This window comes from Gambusia affinis, linkage group LG07, assembly GCF_019740435.1.
Source record: "Gambusia affinis linkage group LG07, SWU_Gaff_1.0, whole genome shotgun sequence".
Lineage (NCBI taxonomy): Eukaryota > Metazoa > Chordata > Actinopteri > Cyprinodontiformes > Poeciliidae > Gambusia > Gambusia affinis.
Window position 1 is genome coordinate 30,455,757 of NC_057874.1, and position 20,382 is coordinate 30,476,138.

Sequence of the window (20,382 nt, forward strand, 5' to 3'; positions counted from 1 at the left end):
CAGCGGCTGCAAAGCTGAGATGATCCATCTGCTGCGACGCTCAGTCAGCTCAGCATGCACTGTAAAAACAGCATATTTACATCTAAACCACATAAACAACAGTCTTCCTCTTGCTAACAATCTGAGGTTCTAACATGAATTTACCCCAAAAACATGAATTAATCATGAATGAAATGTGTAAATGTTATTTACGCTGCATGCTCCCCAGATAGGAGGTTATTTCATGATTAACCCTTTGGAGTCTTGGGTCTAAATGGCCGTTTTGGTCTAATTTTGAATTTACCCTTATATTTTCACCATAAAAACTATTTACCTTACCTTGTTTGGTATCATTATTTTCAGAACATCCTAAACTTTGTGATTTTACAGTGTTTCTTTCAATTTGACAAAATTTATTATCACATTGGAGCAAAAAACACACAGAAACAAAATCCGAGTAGAAAAAATATTGATATTTTTACTATAATATTCACAAAAATGTTGAACAAACCATTTTTACAGCCTAACATGAAAAGTTTTTGGGTAAATTTTAAGAACTTTTGTACAAACTTAGTAAAAAACAAATTACTAGTCATATTTTCAACATATTGTGGGTAATTTCCCAGGCGTTTTTTTTTACAACTATTTACAATATTTGCAAAATGGGTGCCACAAGACAAAACAAATTACTTGTGCCACTGTGCAAAGCAGTTTCTGTCAATCAGAAGGCACAATGGCACATCACAGCCCTCACATTTCCATTGCGTGTCCTTCCTGACTTTGTTCACCTGGAGGCAGTGTCTGCACTGCAGTCTGCCGTTTCTGGCATTTTGCTCAGCACTAATGGGCACAGGAATGTGTTCAGCTGCCTTTCTCCTTGGAACACCTGCCATGTCCACACTACAAAGCTGACTGGCCATCTCCACATTGAAGTCTTTGTGTGTCATGGGCTTCACTCCTTTGGCTTTGCACAACTCTTGGTGTAGGATGTAGGCATTTGCTGTGGCAATGTCAACCAAATGCATAAGCACAGTCTTGTACCAACGATAAGTTTTCCGTTGTGCAGAGTAATACTGGATGAGTTGATCAGACAGGTCAACCCCACCCATGTATTTATTGTACGCCATGACTGGTGCAGGACATGGAATGTCTTTCACAATCCAGCGTTTCACTTCATTCTTCACCCTCCTTTGCACCGTCTCACCTGAAAACGCAGGATGGATAGTTGAGCAGACAGACACCTCCCGTGTGTCCATCCACTTCACAAAGACCACTGGGCCCTCTCTGATCCATCTCACTGATCCTCTTCCACTTTTTTTAGTGAGAGCATTTGGCCTCCCTTTAGGGCATCCCTTCCTGGATTCCCTATAAGTGCCACAAGCTCCAAACTTTTTGCTGGCCAGGTCCTTGAACAGTGTAGGACTGGTATAAAAATTGTCCATGTAAATATGGTAGCCGGTGCCAAGATAAGATGGCTGAATAAGTTTCATTACCATATCATAAGACAGCCCATGCTCACTTGCAGTGTGAGTCTTGCCAGTGTATAAGCTAAAACTCACAGTGTAGCCACTGCTTGACTCGGCCAACACAAAAAGCTTTATTCCCCATTTAGTTGGCTTGTCTTTCATATACTGGGTCATGCCAGTTTTTGCCTTTGTTGGCACCATCCTTTCGTCAACTGCCAGCTCCCTCTTTGGTTGGTAGTAAGCCTGACAGGCATTGAGGATGTCATCATAAACAGGCCGCAGTCTTGATAATTTGTCGTAGCCTGGTGTTCCTTCTTTTGTCATATTTGACATCCTCCTCAGGATTACTTGGGTGCAAGTTCCACATAATGGTCCTGAACCTGTCCCTTGTCATGACCTTAGCTGGAGTTGGAACAGACAAAAAATGATTTTGTCTCCAGTAGTCCTGGACACTTGGTAGTTGCACCAAGGACATATAGATCAATAGACCAAAGAACCTATACAGCTCCTCTGTGTCTAATTCAGCCCATTTATATTTTTTTCCATTTGCTTGATTTTTTGCAGCATATCTGTTTGTGTTGTCACAGATGGTTTTGACTGTATCAGCTGCAAAAAACAACAAAAACAGCTCACTTGGACTGTGGTTGGACATCAGATCCATCTGTGGTCCTGGTGTTCTCCTTGGTTGAAAGCGGCTTACAACAGGGGCTGCATCTGCGTCCTCTTCAGTGTTGCACTGTCCAGCCCGTGTTTCTGGTGCTGCCTCAGTCAGAGGAGATCTGGATCTTGTCCGAGTTCGCTGCGCTCTCCGTGGTGTCCTCTGATGTGTGGGCCTCAACTTGACAGAGCACGTGGGAGTTTCCTCGTCCTCCTCCTCCTCCTCCTCCTCGAATAGAATGGAGGGATCACCAAGCTGGAGATGGAAATTAGCATATAATGTGTTTCAGTGTGCATCTACTCCGATTATAATAATTTACTGTACATATTCCATGCCAAATAAAGAAATAAAACAAGAAAAAAACCCAAAAACAAACCTCATCGTCAAGCTCAAACTCCGAGTCCGAACCTTCTGGCAGCGCGCCTTCGTCCTCTTCACATTCGTACATGTACTTCAGGGCTTGCTGCGCAGTCATGTAGCGACTCATTTTGACGCACACTAAACACTAAAAACCGTCTACAAACACTACACACAAACACTAATGCACACTAACTAACACACGTATGATCTAAAAATCTAATACAAAACACTACTAGTAAAATCCGAAATCTCAACAGCGCACCGTTCTCTTCCGCCACAAAACTCTCTCCCCGCGCTGCTGTTCCGATCTCAAGTCAAAATGCCCGAAAATGCTTTCTGATTGGTTGCTTCGGAAATGTGGTGCACTTGGAGGAACTCAGAAAAATGGCTTTCATGTTGCATTCGTTCACTTTTTGGTCATAAAACAACTACCGATTGCACTCAACATGCGTAAATGAGCACTACGCTATGGCTACAATGATCGATCATATTCCTGGTTTTATTTGGAAGTAAATATAAAACAAAATCAACATAAAAACACTACTTTTACAAAGTTTGAAGTCTCTACTGTCCAACAGAAATGAAATGCACACTTCTCATGGCGTCTTTTTTTTATACGGAAGTCTTTTAAATGCATAACGTCATGCCCGCCACAGGACGGGCGTCGACCTCAGAGGGTTAAATAGAAGAAATGAAATGAACAGTCAAAAGATATGAGAGCAAATACATCATGAAAGTCGTTTGGAGCTGATTCGTGCCTGAATCAGCTTCTTCTGCCGAGTTCAAATAATGGGAACGACATAGAATATTTAGTTAGATACTGAAATAAACGCCTGCCTTGCAAACCGAAGGTCCTGGGTTCAAATCCCGGCCTCCCTGCATGGAGTCTGCAGCAGACTGTTGGGTTCATTTACTCTCAGGCAAAGCAAAGTAGCTATGTGATGCTTTCAAACCTTCATCTTATTGGCAGAAACCAACAGCTGAAGGTGTGAATAACCGGCCAGGTCGGTGTGTTAGTCAGCTGTGAGTTTCCTCCAGTCCTGGAAACGCCTCTGATTTACCTTTTTAAAACCTGGAAGCTGCTAAAGCATGGAGGGGTTTCTTCACGACTTCACCTGCAAAATATGAGTCTATTTTTTTTCAGAAATGCATGTTTTCCATGTTTTTCCTCCATTTCTGGTTTTGTGACTTGATTTACAGCGGAGCTTGATATTTACTGAACATAAACGGCTCAATAAACCAGGATCCATCAGCCTCCGTGTCTCCGGACCACCACATATGAAAAATTTATTCTACTGATGAAAAGGAGAGAAAATGAACAATGATCAAATAAAAGTTTAAATTTGCTGCACAGAAAAGAAAACAGGTAAAGAAAACCTAGAAGAAATTACAAGATATGCATTTGAAAAACTGAAATTTAAGCTTTATGTAAAAAGAAAAATATCTGAAAAATTTTAATTTAAAACAAATATCTAAGAACTCAAAAATTTACTGATAAACTACTATCTGATCTCGAGCAGCTGTCATGTCTTATGTGTGGATTTAGAGACTGAGGTGCTGTGACATCAGCTGTGACTGGTGCAGTGCATTCTGGGATTTAGAGTTTTCTCCTTTGTCCTCAGTGTTCAGCTTCAAGTGACTGGAGATATTATCCAGAGGTGAACACAGATGGCTGTCTTCATGAGTTCAGCTCAAATTCTGTTAATGTTGCAGCCAGGAAGTTATTTTATTATAAACTAAGAACTGATTAAAAAACAAACTAACAGATAACAAGATAAAGGACAGCTGGAGCAGACTCTTTTAAAAGACGCGTGATAGGTGGAGGATTTAAATCTGGGAGCGGCAGATAAAATGAGAGCAGATTGTTTTTCTCGGTTATTTCAGCCTGACAGGAAGCATGAATATTTAAATAGATATTTTCTCCTCAAGGACAAAAAACACCTTCAGATACGCTTTCACCTCATTTCAAAGTTGCTCTTTTTTGTATCCCGGCAACTTGCAGCCTCTGTCTCTCTGATGTTGTTTATCTAAACTCAAACTAAAAACACAAAATACTATTAATTTTCTCAAGCAAGCTTCCCATAAAAACAACTCTTCCTCGTGGTTCCAGCCTGCAGGAGCGAACGCTTCGGCAAACTGGGGAAGACGATGTCCGTCTTCATCAAGTCAGAGGAAGCATTCATGTCAGGTTGCTGTTCTTCATCTCCACTCCACAATCACAGATGTCTGCACACATCTGGAGCAGCGAGAAGCCGGACGCTGGCAGCACGGCGCCCTAATAACCAGAGCAGAGCTCGGTAATCCAGTTGGATGACATGGCCGTCCGTCCTCACTGTGCTCCAAATCAAGAGTGATGAAGACAAGCGTTGCACACAAACGGCAAACTGGGAACACTGGGGAGGAACGAGTGAGGGGGCTGGATGGAGAACCAGCAGGTTCCAGTTCCTCTGGAGTCGATCAACAACAGGAGAGCAGGAACAATAAAACCCTCATCAGGTGAATTGTACCTGATCCATCCATAAATACATCTTCTGTCATCGCTTGAAGAAACCGGCTGAGAAAAACCACACTGGTTGAGTTACTAAGGTCACCAATAGGGTCGTTAAGGTCAATTGGTCCACTAAGGTCACCTGTATTTTATTTGCAAGCTGCAGATAAATCTTCGAGGATCTAACATTCCTTCTGGCCCATTTCCACGTGTCTTTAAACCTCTGTTCTGTGATTTTTGTGTGAGACTGAAGCAGGTGACGTTCATCCTGAAGGTTTCAAACCCCAGGTCGCTGCAGACATGGACACGGAAACATTGCAGAAGGTTTTTATTAAACCCTGAAGCTCTGTCCATGTTTCTCTAACCAAAGAATAGAATTTAGTCGGTTCAGATAACAGTTTACTATCAACCAGTTTTGTTTATTACAAATTACTGGACTGAAATAAATTCAACTTCATCTCCACTCAATCAGAGTTTACCTGAAAACAAAACAATAAAAACAACATTCACTCCAAACATGAGAAGAAGCTGGCCAGCAAAAACAATCAAGTTCATATAGATCTCTATATTTGTATGTGTGTGTCTGGTGCATACGAATGAAAAAGGCTGTCCTGACTGGGATAGGGACCCAGAATGATGATGGCAGCCGGTGTCCACAAGCACGAAAAACTCAGCAGCCTCTCCTTCCTCCTCTGCAGGCACTTGAACATCCTCCCAACGTTCCTCTCACAACAATGCACTGGCAGGAAAACATCATAGAGGCATGAAAGTCGGGCGATATGCAGAAGCCAGGCTGACTAGCATGTCTCTGTTGTGCAGCAGCTCTGAAACTCTGAAGCCCGGGAATTGCCCTAGCAACTGCAGCGGGAATTCTGCCGTAAAGTAATGTCGTTCAGTTCTCTTAAAGGGACACTACCCATAAAGTAAAATACAGAAAAGCAGAATATACAACAGCAGGGTTACATTTCCATCAACATTTTTATACAGATTTGAAGTATTGCAATAGAATAGAAACGGTTGATGGAAATGGCAAAATTCAAAATAATGTTGTCAACGTTGCATAACATTTTTGTGCTTGCTTGAGGTTCTAAAGGGGAGATAGAAACAGATTTACTAAATTAGTTCTGATGTAGCGAACATTTACCAATTTAATGTTTGTATTTTAAAGTTCAAAGAAATTTTTCATGGTGATTAGATGGAAATGTAGCTCTTGAAGCTCAGAGGCAGGGAGCTAAATGTCTGCTTTGCTCTCAGTTTCTGCTTTAAATTCAGACTGAGTTCATTCCAGCAGCTAAACTCAGATGCAGGAAGAGTTGATTGGCTGTTTGCAGTTTCTCCATCCTGGACTTTTAGGAGTTAAATGGAACCAGTGTCTCCCTTCAGACCAAAACACAGGAGACCTCTGAACTGGAGGTTGTCATGGAAACAGACTGCATCTAACATGATGTGCATTAGAAAGGTGAGGAACTACTGCGAAATGATTTCTCACTCATGGAACCTGTGGAGATAAAAATGGTTTCTGGTTAAAGTTCAGCTTCTCTGCAAAGCAGGAACAATTCAGAGGGTTTGAGTTGATAAAGAAGGAAGGACAGAAACAGACGGAGGGACGGAGAAATCTTCAGTTCGATTAGCATTTGTTTCTCTGGGTTGGTGTGTGTTGGGTTTCCTGATCTAGCCAAACCAGAACTTGATCAAAGCGGATCTGTCGGTGTAATCCTCTCCTGAACTTTAATCCATTCTGTTTATCTATAATTTCCCAACTCTGACTGCAGTTTGCTCCTCCATCCTCCTCCAGTCGGTTGTTTCTGCACCTTTTCTATATCTTCTCTTATTTCTCCTCAAATATTTGCACTGCCTTCTCTCTCTCCTCTCCTCCTGATTCTTTTCCTCACTCCCTCCTTCCTCTCTCCTTTTCCTGGGACTCAATCATATCTTTGTCCATCTGCCATCATTTAATCTTCCTGAATGATTCCTCCCCCCTTCATTCCTCCCTTCCTTTCCTCCCTCCCTCCTTCCAGTCCCTCTCTGCTCCTTTATGATGGAAGAACGTCTCTTAGATAGTGAGGAAGAAGTAACGCTTCTCCTCTGACTTCTCGTCTTTCCCCTCCTCCAACTAATGTTATTTTTCTCTCTTCCATGTATCCATGAACATCCATCCCTCCATCCATCCATCCATCCTGCTCCTGTTCTGTGATTCCTTTTCCTTGCATAACTATCATCATCTGTCTCTCCTCCCTGACCTTCCTGTTCTTTGTCCTCTTGTCCCCCTACTTCCCAAAAACAAAAAATCCTCCACCCACCGTTACTCCTCCTCTGCCCCTCCCTGTTTCTCTCCATCTCTTCCCGACCCAACAGAGCAGCGCCAGGATCAACATCTCTGAGGGTTCCTGTCCGGAGAGGATCATCACCATCACCGGTCCGACAGACTGCGTGTTCCGAGCTTTCACCATGATCACCTTCAAACTGGAGGAGGTACACACCCTCACATTGACTTCCATTAATTTCTACAGACTAACCCTTAACCTTTACCCCAACCCTATCCATCACAGACTTAACCCTTAACCTTTACCCCAACCCTATCCATCACAGACTTAACCCTTAACCTTTACCCCAACCCTATCCATCACAGACTTAACCTTTACCCCAACCCTATCCATCACAGACTTAACCTTTACCCCAACCCTATCCATCACAGACTTAACCTTTACCCCAACGCTATCATCAGACTTAACCCTTAACCTTTACCCCAACCCTATCCATCACAGACTTAACCTTTACCCCAACCCTATCCATCACAGACTTAACCCTTAACCTTTACCCTGTTGGCTATTGGTGCTAACACCATTAGTAGGAGCTAATGCCGACTGAAACCAAACTGCAAGATAATGACTGGATGTTCAAAATGATGTTGAATAATCTTTTAGTCTTTATAACAAACTAATGGATGAAATAAAATGTTCTGATCCAGATTAGTTTAGAGCTTCACTTACAAACCGGAGCTCCGTTTTCCAGGCAGCAGCACAAACAGTAACTATGTCACAGTATTTTATTTAAATGTATAAAAACTCAGCAGTATGAAGTAACTTTACTGTATTGTTTTTTCCATCCATCCATTTTCTATACACCCTTTGTCCCTAATGGGGTCGGGAGGGTTGCTGGTTCCAATCCCCAGCTAACGTTATGGGCGAGAGGCGGGGTTCACCCTGGACAGGTCGCCAGTCTGTCGCAGGGCAGTATTGTTTTTTCATCACAGATTAATAATTTTCAAATTAAGTCTGTTGTTACAGCTGATAGTGGATACTGTTCAAATCCATCATATTTTTTAACTTTACAGCCACAGACATATTTGTATTTTATAGATTTTTGTGTGACAGAACTGACAAAAAAATGGGCAACAGCGCCAGTTTTTTTGATACTTTGTGAATAAATAAAACCTGGTGAAGATGAACTTATAATAAAACATGTCAGTTTTATTATAAGTTTTATTATAAGTTATAAAATTTCAGCGATCTAAATATTTTTCAGGGAATTGTGTAAAATTAACCTTTGTTTTTATTTCAGATTTCAATTAAATGGTGAAACATGTCAGTTTAAAGCTGAAACAGGAAGTGGCACCTGCAGGCTTCCATATTTGTGGTATCAGTCGTCCAGAAGTGAAGTGTTGGATGAACCCAACCCAGATTCCTGGTTCTGGTTGTGAAACAAAGTCCAAACATCTCCAGGCTGGAGGAGTTGGGAAAACGCCTGATTTTAGCTGGAATTAGTTGAGAAATGCTTCATAAAATGACTCATCTGTCGTTAGGGGTTCTGTTTGAGATGAACCTGGTCCAGAACCGTGTTGCTGGGGGCAGAATCATCTGAGAACTGCTGATGGGAGTGAATAAGATGAAGTGAGAGCGGAAGATCGATGTGGAGAGTTTCATGGAGACCCGAGCAGCTGGGATTAAAAAGAAGAGAGATGAAGAGGAAGAAACATGAGAGGAAATGGAGAGATTATAAAGACAGGGATTACAGGTGATCAGGGATTAAAGATGATCTAACTGGTTCCGTCTGGTTCTGTCTGGTTCTAACTGGTTCCAATTGGTTCTAACTGGTTCTGCCTGATTCTAACTGGTTCTGTCTGGTTCTGTCTGATTCTAACTGGTTCTGTCTGGTTCCGTCTGGTTCTGTCTGGTTCTAACTGGTTCCAATTGGTTCTAACTGGTTCTGCCTGATTCTAACTGGTTCTGTCTGGTTCTGTCTGATTCTAACTGGTTCTGTCTGGTTCTGTCTGGTTCTGTCTGATTCTAACTGGTTCTGCCTGGTTCTGCCTGATTCTAACTGGTTCTGCCTGGTTCTGTCTGGTTCTGCCTGGTTCTGTCTGGTTCTAACTGGTTCTGCCTGGTTCTGTCTGATTCTAACTGGTTCTGTCTGATTCTGTCTGGTTCTAACTGGTTCTGCCTGGTTCTGGCTGGTTCTGCCTGGTTCTGTCTGGTTCTAACTGGTTCTAACTGGTTCTAACTGGTTCTGCCTGGTTCTGTCTGGTTCTGCCTGGTTCTGTCTGGTTCTAACTGGTTCTGCCTGGTTCTGTCTGGTTCTAACTGGTTCTGCCTGATTCTAACTGGTTCTGCCTGGTTCTGTCTGATTCTAACTGGTTCTGTCTGATTCTGCCTGGTTCTAACTGGTTCTGCCTGGTTCTGTCTGGTTCTGCCTGGTTCTGTCTGGTTCTGCCTGGTTCTGTCTGGTTCTGCCTGGTTCTGTCTGGTTCTAACTGGTTCTGCCTGATTCTAACTGGTTCTGCCTGGTTCTGTCTGATTCTAACTGGTTCTGTCTGGTTCTGTCTGGTTCTGTCTGATTCTAACTGGTTCTGTCTGATTCTGTCTGGTTCTAACTGGTTCTGCCTGGTTCTGTCTGGTTCTGCCTGGTTCTGTCTGGTTCTAACTGGTTCTGCCTGGTTCTGTCTGGTTCTGCCTGGTTCTGTCTGGTTCTAACTGGTTCTAACTGGTTCTGCCTGGTTCTGTCTGGTTCTGTCTGATTCTAACTGGTTCTGTCTGATTCTGTCTGGTTCTGTCTGATTCTGTCTGGTTCTAACTGGTTCTGCCTGGTTCTGTCTGGTTCTGCCTGGTTCTGTCTGGTTCTAACTGGTTCTAACTGGTTCTGCCTGGTTCTGTCTGGTTCTGCCTGGTTCTGTCTGGTTCTGCCTGGTTCTGTCTGGTTCTAACTGGTTCTGCCTGGTTCTGTCTGGTTCTAACTGGTTCTGCCTGATTCTAACTGGTTCTGCCTGGTTCTGTCTGATTCTAACTGGTTCTGTCTGATTCTGCCTGGTTCTAACTGGTTCTGCCTGGTTCTGTCTGGTTCTGCCTGGTTCTGTCTGGTTCTGCCTGGTTCTGTCTGGTTCTGCCTGGTTCTGTCTGGTTCTAACTGGTTCTGCCTGATTCTAACTGGTTCTAACTGGTTCTGCCTGGTTCTAACTGGTTCTGCCTGGTTCTGTCTGGTTCTAACTGGTTCCAACTGGTTCTGCCTGATTCTAACTGGTTCCAACTGGTTCTGCCTGATTCTAACTGGTTCTGCCTGGTTCTGTCTGGTTCTGCCTGGTTCTGTCTGGTTCTGCCTGGTTCTGTCTGGTTCTAACTGGTTCTGCCTGATTCTAACTGGTTCTAACTGGTTCTGCCTGGTTCTAACTGGTTCTGCCTGGTTCTGTCTGGTTCTAACTGGTTCCAACTGGTTCTGTCTGGTTCTAACTGGTTCCAACTGGTTCTGCCTGATTCTAACTGGTTCTGCCTGGTTCTGTCTGATTCTAACTGGTTCTGCCTGGTTCTGCCTGATTCTAACTGGTTCTGCCTGGTTCTGTCTGGTTCTAACTGGTTCCAACTGGTTCTGCCTGATTCTAACTGGTTCTGTCTGGTTCTGTCTGGTTCTGCCTGGTTCTGTCTGGTTCTGCCTTATTCCAACTGGTTCTGCCTGGTTCTGCCTGATTCTAACTGGTTCTGCCTGGTTCTGTCTGGTTCTGTCTGATTCTAACTGGTTCTGCCTGGTTCTAACTGGTTCTAACTGGTTCTGCCTGGTTCTAACTGGTTCTGCCTGGTTCTAACTGGTTCTGCCTGGTTCTGTCTGGTTCTGCCTGGTTCTGTCTGGTTCTGTCTGGTTCTGCCTGGTTCTAACTGGTTCTGTCTGATTCTAACTGGTTCTGTCTGGTTCTGTCTGGTTCTGCCTGGTTCTGCCTGGTTCTAACTGGTTCTGCCTGGTTCTAACTGGTTCTAACTGGTTCTGCCTGGTTCTAACTGGTTCTGCCTGGTTCTAACTGGTTCTGCCTGGTTCTAACTGGTTCTGCCTGGTTCTGTCTGGTTCTGCCTGGTTCTGCCTGGTTCTGTCTGGTTCTGCCTGGTTCTGCCTGGTTCTAACTGGTTCTGCCTGGTTCTAACTGGTTCTAACTGGTTCTGCCTGGTTCTAACTGGTTCTGCCTGGTTCTAACTGGTTCTGCCTGGTTCTAACTGGTTCTGCCTGATTCTAACTGGTTCTAACTGGTTCTGCCTGGTTCTAACTGGTTCTGCCTGGTTCTAACTGGTTCTGCCTGGTTCTGTCTGGTTCTGCCTGGTTCTGCCTGGTTCTGTCTGATTCTAACTGGTTCCGTCTGGTTCTGTCTGGTTCTGCCTGGTTCTGTCTGGTTCTGCCTTATTCCAACTGGTTCTGTCTGATTCTGTCTGGTTCTGCCTGGTTCTAACTGGTTCTGCCTGGTTCTGTCTGGTTCTGCCTGGTTCTGTCTGGTTCTGTCTGGTTCTGCCTTATTCCAACTGGTTCTGTCTGATTCTGTCTGGTTCTAACTGGTTCTGCCTGGTTCTGTCTGGTTCTAACTGGTTCTGTCTGGTTCTGACTGGTTCTGTCTGGTTCTAACTGGTTCTGCCTGGTTCTGTCTGGTTCTGCCTGGTTCTAACTGGTTCTGTCTGGTTCTGCCTGGTTCTGTCTGGTTCTGCCTGATTCTAACTGGTTCTAACTGGTTCTGCCTGGTTCTGTCTGGTTCTGCCTGATTCTAACTGGTTCTAACTGGTTCTGCCTGGTTCTGTCTGGTTCTAACTGGTTCTGCCTGGTTCTGTCTGGTTCTAACTGGTTCTGCCTGGTTCTGTCTGGTTCTGCCTGATTCCAACTGGTTCTGCCTGGTTCCAACTGGTTCTGTCTGATTCCAACTGGTTCTGTCTGGTTCTAACTGGTTCTGCCTGATTCTAACTGGTTCTGTCTGATTCTAACTGGTTCTGCCTGGTTCTAACTGGTTCTGTCTGATTCTAACTGGTTCTGCCTGGTTCTAACTGGTTCTGTCTGATTCTAACTGGTTCTGCCTGATTCTAACTGGTTCTGTCTGATTCTAACTGGTTCTGCCTGGTTCTAACTGGTTCTGTCTGATTCCAACTGGTTCTGCCTGGTTCTGTCTGGTTCTAACTGGTTCTGTCTGGTTCTGCCTGATTCTGTCTGGTTCTAACTGGTTCCGTCTGGTTCCAACTGGTTTTGTCTGGTTCTAACCGGTTCTGCCTGGTTCTGTCTGGTTCTAACCGGTTCTGTCTGATTCCAACTGGTTCTAACTGGTTCTGTCTGGTTCTAACTGGTTCTGTCTGGTTCTGCCTGATTCTGTCTGGTTCTAACTGGTTCCGTCTGGTTCCAACTGGTTTTGTCTGGTTCTAACCGGTTCTGCCTGGTTCTGTCTGGTTCTAACTGGTTCTGTCTGGTTCTAACCGGTTCTAACTGGTTCTGTCTGGTTCTGTCTGATTCCAACTGGTTCTGTCTGATTCCAACTGGTTCTGCCTGATTCTAACTGGTTCTGCCTGATTCTAACTGGTTCTAACTGGTTCTGTCTGGTTCTAACTGGTTCTTTGGACTTCAGCTGCTTCCTGTTTAATCTTCAGGTTTTCTTTTCCATAATGAACTAAAAGGTTTTTATTTTTCCATTTTCTCTCCTTCCCTCTGTCTCTTCACCTCTAAATGATCCCTCGTTCTAAATGTACTCGTTTTTTAATCAGCAGGACTTCTGTCGTTCGCTGGGGCTTTGATTTATCTGCCCGCCTCCGGTCCGGTCCGGTCCGGTCCGGTCCGGCCTCTTTCTTTAATTAAGCGGGTAATAAATAACGGCCTGGTTCTGCAGCTCTTAATGCGATTGGTTCAATCAGTTAAATGGAGGCGGAGTGAAACGGCAGCGCTGCGTGGTCTGGGCCGGCCAGAACGACGTGATCAGAATAAACTCTCCATGGGTCCCAGTCTCTGTGCTGAACTGGTTTCCTGTTAAACTGGAACGACATTCAGGAAAATCTGGATCCGGTCGGACTGTTTAAACAGAACCTGAAGGAAGTTTTTCTCATTTTCGTTCCCTGATCAGCTTCTGCATTAAGATGTGAAGGAAAAGTGAACAAAGAGTTAAATTCCTCTTTGTCTTTGATCCTTTCATTGCATCATTTTTTATTGTTGATCACATTTTAACTCTGCCAGCATTTCCTGCTTTGGTTTTATCCCAGCCTGGAAAACTTTAAGGTTTTTCAGTCGTCTGGAGGGTTTTACTGAACACAAGCTCTGATTTTACCATGAACCTCTGACTGACCTTCAGCCAGAGGCAGCAGGCTAAAGGTCAGAGGTGACCAGGTCCATGTCTGGTGGACTGATGGATGGACTTCCTGTCTGTCCTCAGGACCTGGCGGCGCTGGTAGCTAACGGCACGGTGACCAGCAAACCTCCGGTCACGCTGCGGCTCGTCATCCCGGCCAGCCAGTGCGGCTCGCTCATCGGCAAAGGAGGGTCAAAGATCAAGGAGATCAGAGAGGTGAGTCTGGACCAATCAGAGGCAGGCTTATGTCAGCAGGAACAGGTGAGACAAACAGAGAAACACAGCGCCACCTGGTGGTCTAGGCTGGCATATTCAGAAATATTGACAGGTTACGTTCACACAGTCAGTCTTGGTGCTACGTTCTAGCCAGGTGTATCACGTTTTGTGTGTGTGTGTGTGTGTATAGACAACAGGTGCGCAGGTTCAGGTGGCCGGCGACCTGCTCCCCAACTCCACGGAGAGGGAGGTGACGATATCCGGAGGGCAGGACTCCATCATCCAGTGTGTGAAGCTGATCTGCACGGTAATCCTGGAGGTACGTTTTCATCCTGATGGGATCAGGAGGCAAAATCCTTCATAAAATCATTTCTGATTCAGGGATGACTGGTGGATCAAGGTCAAGGGTCAATCACTGAGATCACAGAGTATCGCATCAGAAAACACAAATGAAAATGGCAAAGGTGAAACTAAGTTTTTACGCTCGCTTGAGGTGGTTTTTGAATTTTCTGAAAGAGTTGATGCACTAAATCGAAACATGTGGCAAACTGTGTCCCTCTGGTGGCGCTGTTCCTCCCCAGAGGCCTGTGGGAGTCCAGCCCCCGGCAGGGTGGGGGACGCTCAGCGTTCTGTGCTCCGTCCTCGTTTTCATCCTTCACTTCCATTTTTAACACCTGATCAAACCTGGTTGATTTTCTCCAAACCTGTAGATGGAAACACGACCAACTCACTTCTTTTTTCTGTTTTTTCAGACGTTTTAAAAGTTTGATCAAAGTTCACATGACAACTGGAGGGAATGTGGCTTATTATTTTCACATTTATTTCAGTTTTTCCCAAATTAATGATTCACATTTGAGGAATTTGTTTTTTTCTGCAGTTGGGTTCTGGCTGTCAGTTCGGTTCATGTTTTGTTTTTAAAAATGAACATTAAGAAATTCACAGGCCTTATTCTTTAGATCCTGGTGATTAATTAAATCGCTAGGATTCAAGTGTTTCTTGTTTTCATGCTTTAGAAGAAAACTTCAGGACGTAGAGGAGGCTGTTGCCACCGGGGCAGAGCTTGCTCTGCAGTGGCACAAAGTCAAGTTTATTTAGATTTAAAGGCTGAAAAGAGACTCAGAACAGAAGTTCACAAACCTGGAAGAGCAAAAATGTTTTTTCAGTCTGGATCAGCTGAGATCAGAGAAATGTGATCAGTTTGAATTGATTTTGTTTCCCTCTGAGCTGCGATGCTGCAGACGTTTCTGAATTACCCAGCAGGTGAAGCGTGTTTTCCTGCTGGAGGACAGTCCTCCGGCCGCTCTGTGCGTCTGCTGTTTGCTGCGGAGCAGGTCGGCTACGGTGGCTCTTTGTGGTCAAAGACAACACGGTGAAGGAGCAGAAACCTCCGAGCTGACAGCTGAGCGCCGAGCAGGGGAGACGCTGAAACTCTGAGTTTCCTCTCACAGCTTCCAGCTCCGGAAGCTCATTGGTATTCCCACCGTCGGGATCTGGGAGGAGAGACGGAAGGAAAACGCTGAGCTCAGCTGGATCTGATTCTTCCTAAAAGCCGTCGCTGCTTTCATCCTTTCAGTTCTCCCTCTCAGATACGGAACGCCATCACTGCCATTTTCAGCCCAGTAAAAAACATTTAATGTCATTTATTGGTTTGAAGGGTAAGCAACGAAAGAAACTATGGAAGCCTTTTACTGCCAGAGCTAAAATTAAATTCAGAAGCAGAGCTAAAAAAACCTTTCTGATTTTAACAAAGTTTTGAAAACTCATTATAATGAGATTTATTTCTCATTAAAACTAAAACATTTTCTCTTTTAAATAATGAATGTTGCAGAAGTAAAACATCAACAATTGAATATTGTCTGTAAGAAAGTTTTAATGAGCTCGTCGTTCCTTTTAACAAGGATCTCATGATAACAAGAAACTTCTTCATTTTAGCGCATTTTGCATCTCGTTGTTCTGGCAGTTCACACATCCTCCTCTTCCTGCTGCAACCGGAAACATTTTTATGCCAATTAATAAAAACCAGTCAGGTCTTAATCTTTATCAGTCTTCCCTGCACTGCTTCGACGTGGAGTGCGGTAGATCTCTGTCGACTCATTTCCTCGCCCTGATCGGCTGACAGAGTTTCAGCTCCAGAACTCAGTGAGCTGCTGAACCTTCAGAGTCAAAGTTCATCTTGATTCAGGCAACGAGTCGCTGTACGATCGGTTACTATGACGCTTTGCAACAAGGAACATCTGCAGCTGCCAGATGTTTCTCAGATCGTCCATCAGACAGAGAAAATAAAATGAATCCAGCTGAATCGAGTCTTTGATTCTTTTGGAGAGAATCGCCTGGAACGTCGACGGTGGAAGAGATGATGTGGATACAACCAGCAGAGGTTTTATTCAACCCGCCGGTGCTGAGCTGCAGCTCCGGTTCTGCTCCAGATCCAGATCCAGATCCTCAGCCTGCAGGCCAGAAAGCAAAGAAATGAATCTGAGCCAAACAAAGCAGACAGAAAACATGGAGCAGGAGGAGCTTCTGCTGCTTTCTGACCAAAACTGGGTCACATGCAGCTAAATCTGCAGAAACAAACAACTTCCTGCTTTTAGTACTGAAGGACAGATAGAAGCTGGATGTTTCTGTGTGTTTAATGAAGTTTCTGTTTGTTTCCCTCTGCAGTCTCCACCGAAAGGAGCAACCATTCCATACCGGCCTAGTCCAAGTCCAGGAACGGTGCTGCTGGCAGGAAACCAGGTGAGGATGAAAAAGAGGCTTTTTCTGTTTCTGCTTCAGGATCAAAAACTGTTCAGTCGACTTTCAGATGAATTCAGGAATCTGCTGAAAACATTAAATTATTAAATACTTCACCACGTTTTTCATTTATTTGTTGGTTTGTTTCTTCAGGGTGTAAAATCAGAACAATTTGACTGAAAAATGTTTTTTTCCTCTGATTTGCAAGACTTCAGGTCTGGTTCTGATCCATGATTTCTAGTGCAGGAAGCTGGCTCTTCAAATCTACTGAAAATATTTAGTTCAGATTATTTCCTTTTATCTAGAATCCAGTTTGGTTCAAATTCAGCTGCAATCAGTCAAACTTGTTCCCATCCAACCATTCATACCGTCACATTTCAGGTGGTTGTAATAAAATCCAGCCAGACCAGTTCATAATCGATGCTGATTGATTATTGATCTACAGATGTACAAGTTTACATCTTTGGATGGAGAGCAGTAAATGATCTGCATCTTTCTGTAGAAAATAGGGAACAATTTGAATTCAGGAGTCAGTAAAACATCTGAGGACATAGAGAAAATCATCATTAAATATAACAATAAATAATGCAGTTTGTAACGTTTCCAGAAATATTGTTTTCTAAACAACATGTGGAAACTGTTCAATATGCGACAGATAATCTGTAAAAAAATCTGTTTCCTCTGTTGATCTTTTCACAGATTATCTGTCATATTTTACTGTTTCCACCTGGAAACTGATTTAATAAAAATGTAGCAACATATTTTTATAAAAGCCACAGACTGAAGGATTCAAAACAAACAGGAAATCAAACCCAGATAAAAAGTGAGATTTTCTGTAAGCTGAGTTAGAAACAAAATGAATCATTTTCAGAATGAAATATCTGAGATTAAAAGGCCAAATGAACGTTTTAGATTTTATTGACTTTACATTTTCCTCCTTGCTGCTCAGGAGATTTTACTCCAACTTTCTGTCCGGTTCTGAAACATGAATTTCTTGACTTTGGACCGTCTGAGCGTCTCAGAGAAAGCCGCTTGTGAAGCTGAAAGTTTCTGAAGTTCTGTAGAACTTCTTTGACCCGATCTCGGCTCCGATGGGTCGGCAGGAAGCGTGAAGCTGCTGCAGAACTCGGGTCAGCACCTCTAACTGCAGCGCTGGTTCTGTTCCGTCCCGGTTCTAGGTGTTCGAGGCCTCGGACTTTGGATCTCACCCGCTGTTCTCCGTGGCTCAGGGCGGACTGGACCTGCAGCAGGTGAGTCATCGGAGCCCAGCGGCCGACCTTTGACCCGAACACCACTGTGTTCCGACTCAGGATCATTAAATGCTCCCAATAAACCATAAAATAAATGTTTCTGCTCTTCTGATGACGTTTGATCACATTCACATGTGAATTAAACGGTTTTCACTGAATCAGAAATGTCTGTTAAACCCAGATGAACTTCAGTCCAGTTTGAGTTCATCCAGTTTGTTTACGGCGCTGATTTCCAGTTCATGTCGCCTCATGCAGACAGATCCAAACCCGGTTCCACCCAGTTAGAACTGATTACAGTCAGGTTGAGTTTAAAAAGGTTTCCTGTCAGGAGGCCAGCAGAGGGTCGTTGATTTAGCCTCATAATGAGCAAGCATGTGGCGACAGCGGAGAGGAAAACCTTCCCTTGTACAAGAAGAAACCTGCAGCGCCTTTGGAGACGATTTATGGTGGACAAATGAACAACGAGCAACAGATCTGGTTGACATTCCCGCTGTCAGCATGCCAGTTGCACGCGCCCTCAATGCTGGCGACATCTGTGGCATTTTGCTGTGAGACCAAACTGCACATTTCAGAGGCCTTTCATTATAAGGGAACCTGTGAGGTGGGATGGATTATCTCAGCAGAGCAGAAGTGCTCACTATCAAACATTTAGACAGATTTGTGGACAACATTTGAAAGAAATGGTAATGTTGTTTATCTGGAATGAATTTGAGATCTTTGAGTTCATCTCATGGAAAATGGGAGCAAAAACAAAAGTGTTGCGTTTATATTTTTGTGGAGTGTATGAGAAAAAAGGTAATTAATAAAACAAGAAGTTTGGAAAATAAGATGGGAATAAAATAACAGTGACAGTGTTGCATTGATATCTTTGAAAATGAAAAGCAAATAATTTAACATCACACTGTGTAATCACGAGTTGGGAGAGTATATTTTTCATGTTGTTATGTTATCAAGCAATTTATTTATTTCTATAGTTATTGGTTAATTTGACAGACTTTGTCCTGCATACAAGAAATCCATTACACTGTGTATAAAGTGTTGCCAGTAGGGGGCACTAAGCAGAACTAAACACAGGAACTTTTTGTTTTTTATCCTCCACTGCTTCATGCGCCTCACTGGCTTTAGAGCTGCTTCTTTGCTGTTTCCAGTAAAACCAGCTCAGCCACTTCCTCTGCTGTAATCTGGGTTTCTGTTAATGGAAAAGCGAACATTTCCCGTCTCCGTAGAGGTCAGAGTCTCTCCGTAGAGGTCGTGGTCTCTCCGTAGAGGTCGTGGTCTCTCCGTAGAGGTCAGAGTCTCTCAGTAGAGGTCAGAGTCTCTCCGTAGAGGTCGTGGTCTCTCCGTAGAGGTCGGGGTCTCTCCGTAGAGGTCAGAGTCTCTCCGTAGAGGTCAGAGTCTCTCCGTAGAGGTCAGAGTCTCTCCGTAGAGGTCAGAGTCTCTCCGTAGAGGTCGTGGTCTCTCCGTAGAGGTCGTGGTCTCTCCGTAGAGGTCAGAGTCTCTCCGTAGAGGTCAGAGTCTCTCCGTAGAGGTCGTGGTCTCTCCGTAGAGGTCGGAGTCTCTCCGTAGAGGTCGGAGTCTCTCCGTAGAGGTCGTGGTCTCTCCGTAGAGGTCGTGGTCTCTCCGTAGAGGTCGGGGTCTCTCCGTAGAGGTCGTGGTCTCTCCGTAGAGGTCGGAGTCTCTCCGTAGAGGTCAGAGTCTCTCCGTAGAGGTCAGAGTCTCTCCGTAGAGGTCAGAGTCTCTCCGTAGAGGTCAGAGTCTCTCCGTAGAGGTCGTGGTCTCTCCGTAGAGGTCAGAGTCTCTCCGTAGAGGTCGGGGTCTCTCCGTAGAGGTCGGAGTCTCTCCGTAGAGGTCGTGGTCTCTCCGTAGAGGTCAAACTGATGATCTCTGTTTTCTCTTTCTTCTGTTTCAGGCGTACACGGTTCAGAGCCACTACGGTATTCCACATTCAGAGGTAAAACCCATTTCTGGGCGCGATTCCCTCTCAGCTCCATCGTCTCACGGCTTCTGCTCTCCGTTTGTCTGTCAGTTAGTGAAGCTGCAGCAGCTGTCCATGCAGCAGCAGGGCCTGGCGTCCATCAGCCAGGCGGCCACCGTCCTGTCCGGTACGTGCAGGAACAGCAATCTGTCTGCTTTCCATTTGATGCTGTTATGCAACCATTGCTTCTTATCCCTCAAACTCTTGCTTTTATGAGTTGAAACTGTCAGCAGGTGGCGCTAAAGTTAACATTCTTTATGGGGAACCAGAAAAGCGGTGAAAAACTGAAACCAGAATAATATAAGCAGGTGAAAATCTGATGGAGTTCAAAATCTGCACTGAAAATCCCCAAAACATTTTAGAGCAAACTATGTTTTATTTGGGATTAAGGAACATTTCCTTCCTATTTTTGTCTGTTTTAGAACCTCCGTTTGACTAATTAATAGTTCTTCATTCTCACCAGCCATGTTCATTTTGTTTTGATCTGACTCCAGTCCGTTTCTCTTGAAAGTCCAGCTCGGTTGGTGAGGTGTGAATGCTAATTGACCTCTGACCTCTGGTCCTCTGGTCCTCCAAACCTCCGTCTGGTTCAGTTTGAATGTGAACGCCAAGTGGACCAGAAACCGCTCCAAAAGCAGGAAGTGGACTACAGCGCAGGGCATTCTGGGTAAATCCAATCAAAGCTAACATGCTAGCC

General features: G+C 44.3%; 2 protein-coding genes across 7 annotated transcripts in view; one reads left to right on the forward strand and one right to left on the reverse strand.

Annotated features, from left to right (window-relative positions):
- The window catches only part of pcbp4 (poly(rC) binding protein 4), a 90,037-nt gene that overhangs the window by 59,268 nt on the left and 10,387 nt on the right, over positions 1 to 20,382 (forward strand). For all 6 annotated transcript variants that reach the window (XM_044122140.1, XM_044122143.1, XM_044122138.1 and 3 more), the window contains 7 exons: positions 7,307 to 7,423; positions 13,596 to 13,727; positions 13,918 to 14,046; positions 16,389 to 16,463; positions 17,639 to 17,710; positions 19,620 to 19,661; positions 19,737 to 19,812. In XM_044122140.1, coding sequence (XP_043978075.1) covers positions 7,307 to 7,423; positions 13,596 to 13,727; positions 13,918 to 14,046; positions 16,389 to 16,463; positions 17,639 to 17,710; positions 19,620 to 19,661; positions 19,737 to 19,812 — 643 coding nt within the window. The remainder of the gene's footprint in view (positions 1 to 7,306; positions 7,424 to 13,595; positions 13,728 to 13,917; positions 14,047 to 16,388; positions 16,464 to 17,638; positions 17,711 to 19,619; positions 19,662 to 19,736; positions 19,813 to 20,382) is intronic.
- On the reverse strand, positions 447 to 3,452 carry LOC122834051. The gene is made up of 2 exons (XM_044122145.1): positions 2,480 to 3,452; positions 447 to 2,358 (listed from the first exon to the last, which is right to left on the reverse strand). Exons 1-2 carry the CDS (start codon positions 2,588 to 2,590, stop codon positions 1,711 to 1,713), a joined length of 759 nt encoding a protein of 252 aa, XP_043978080.1. The 5' UTR covers positions 2,591 to 3,452; the 3' UTR covers positions 447 to 1,710.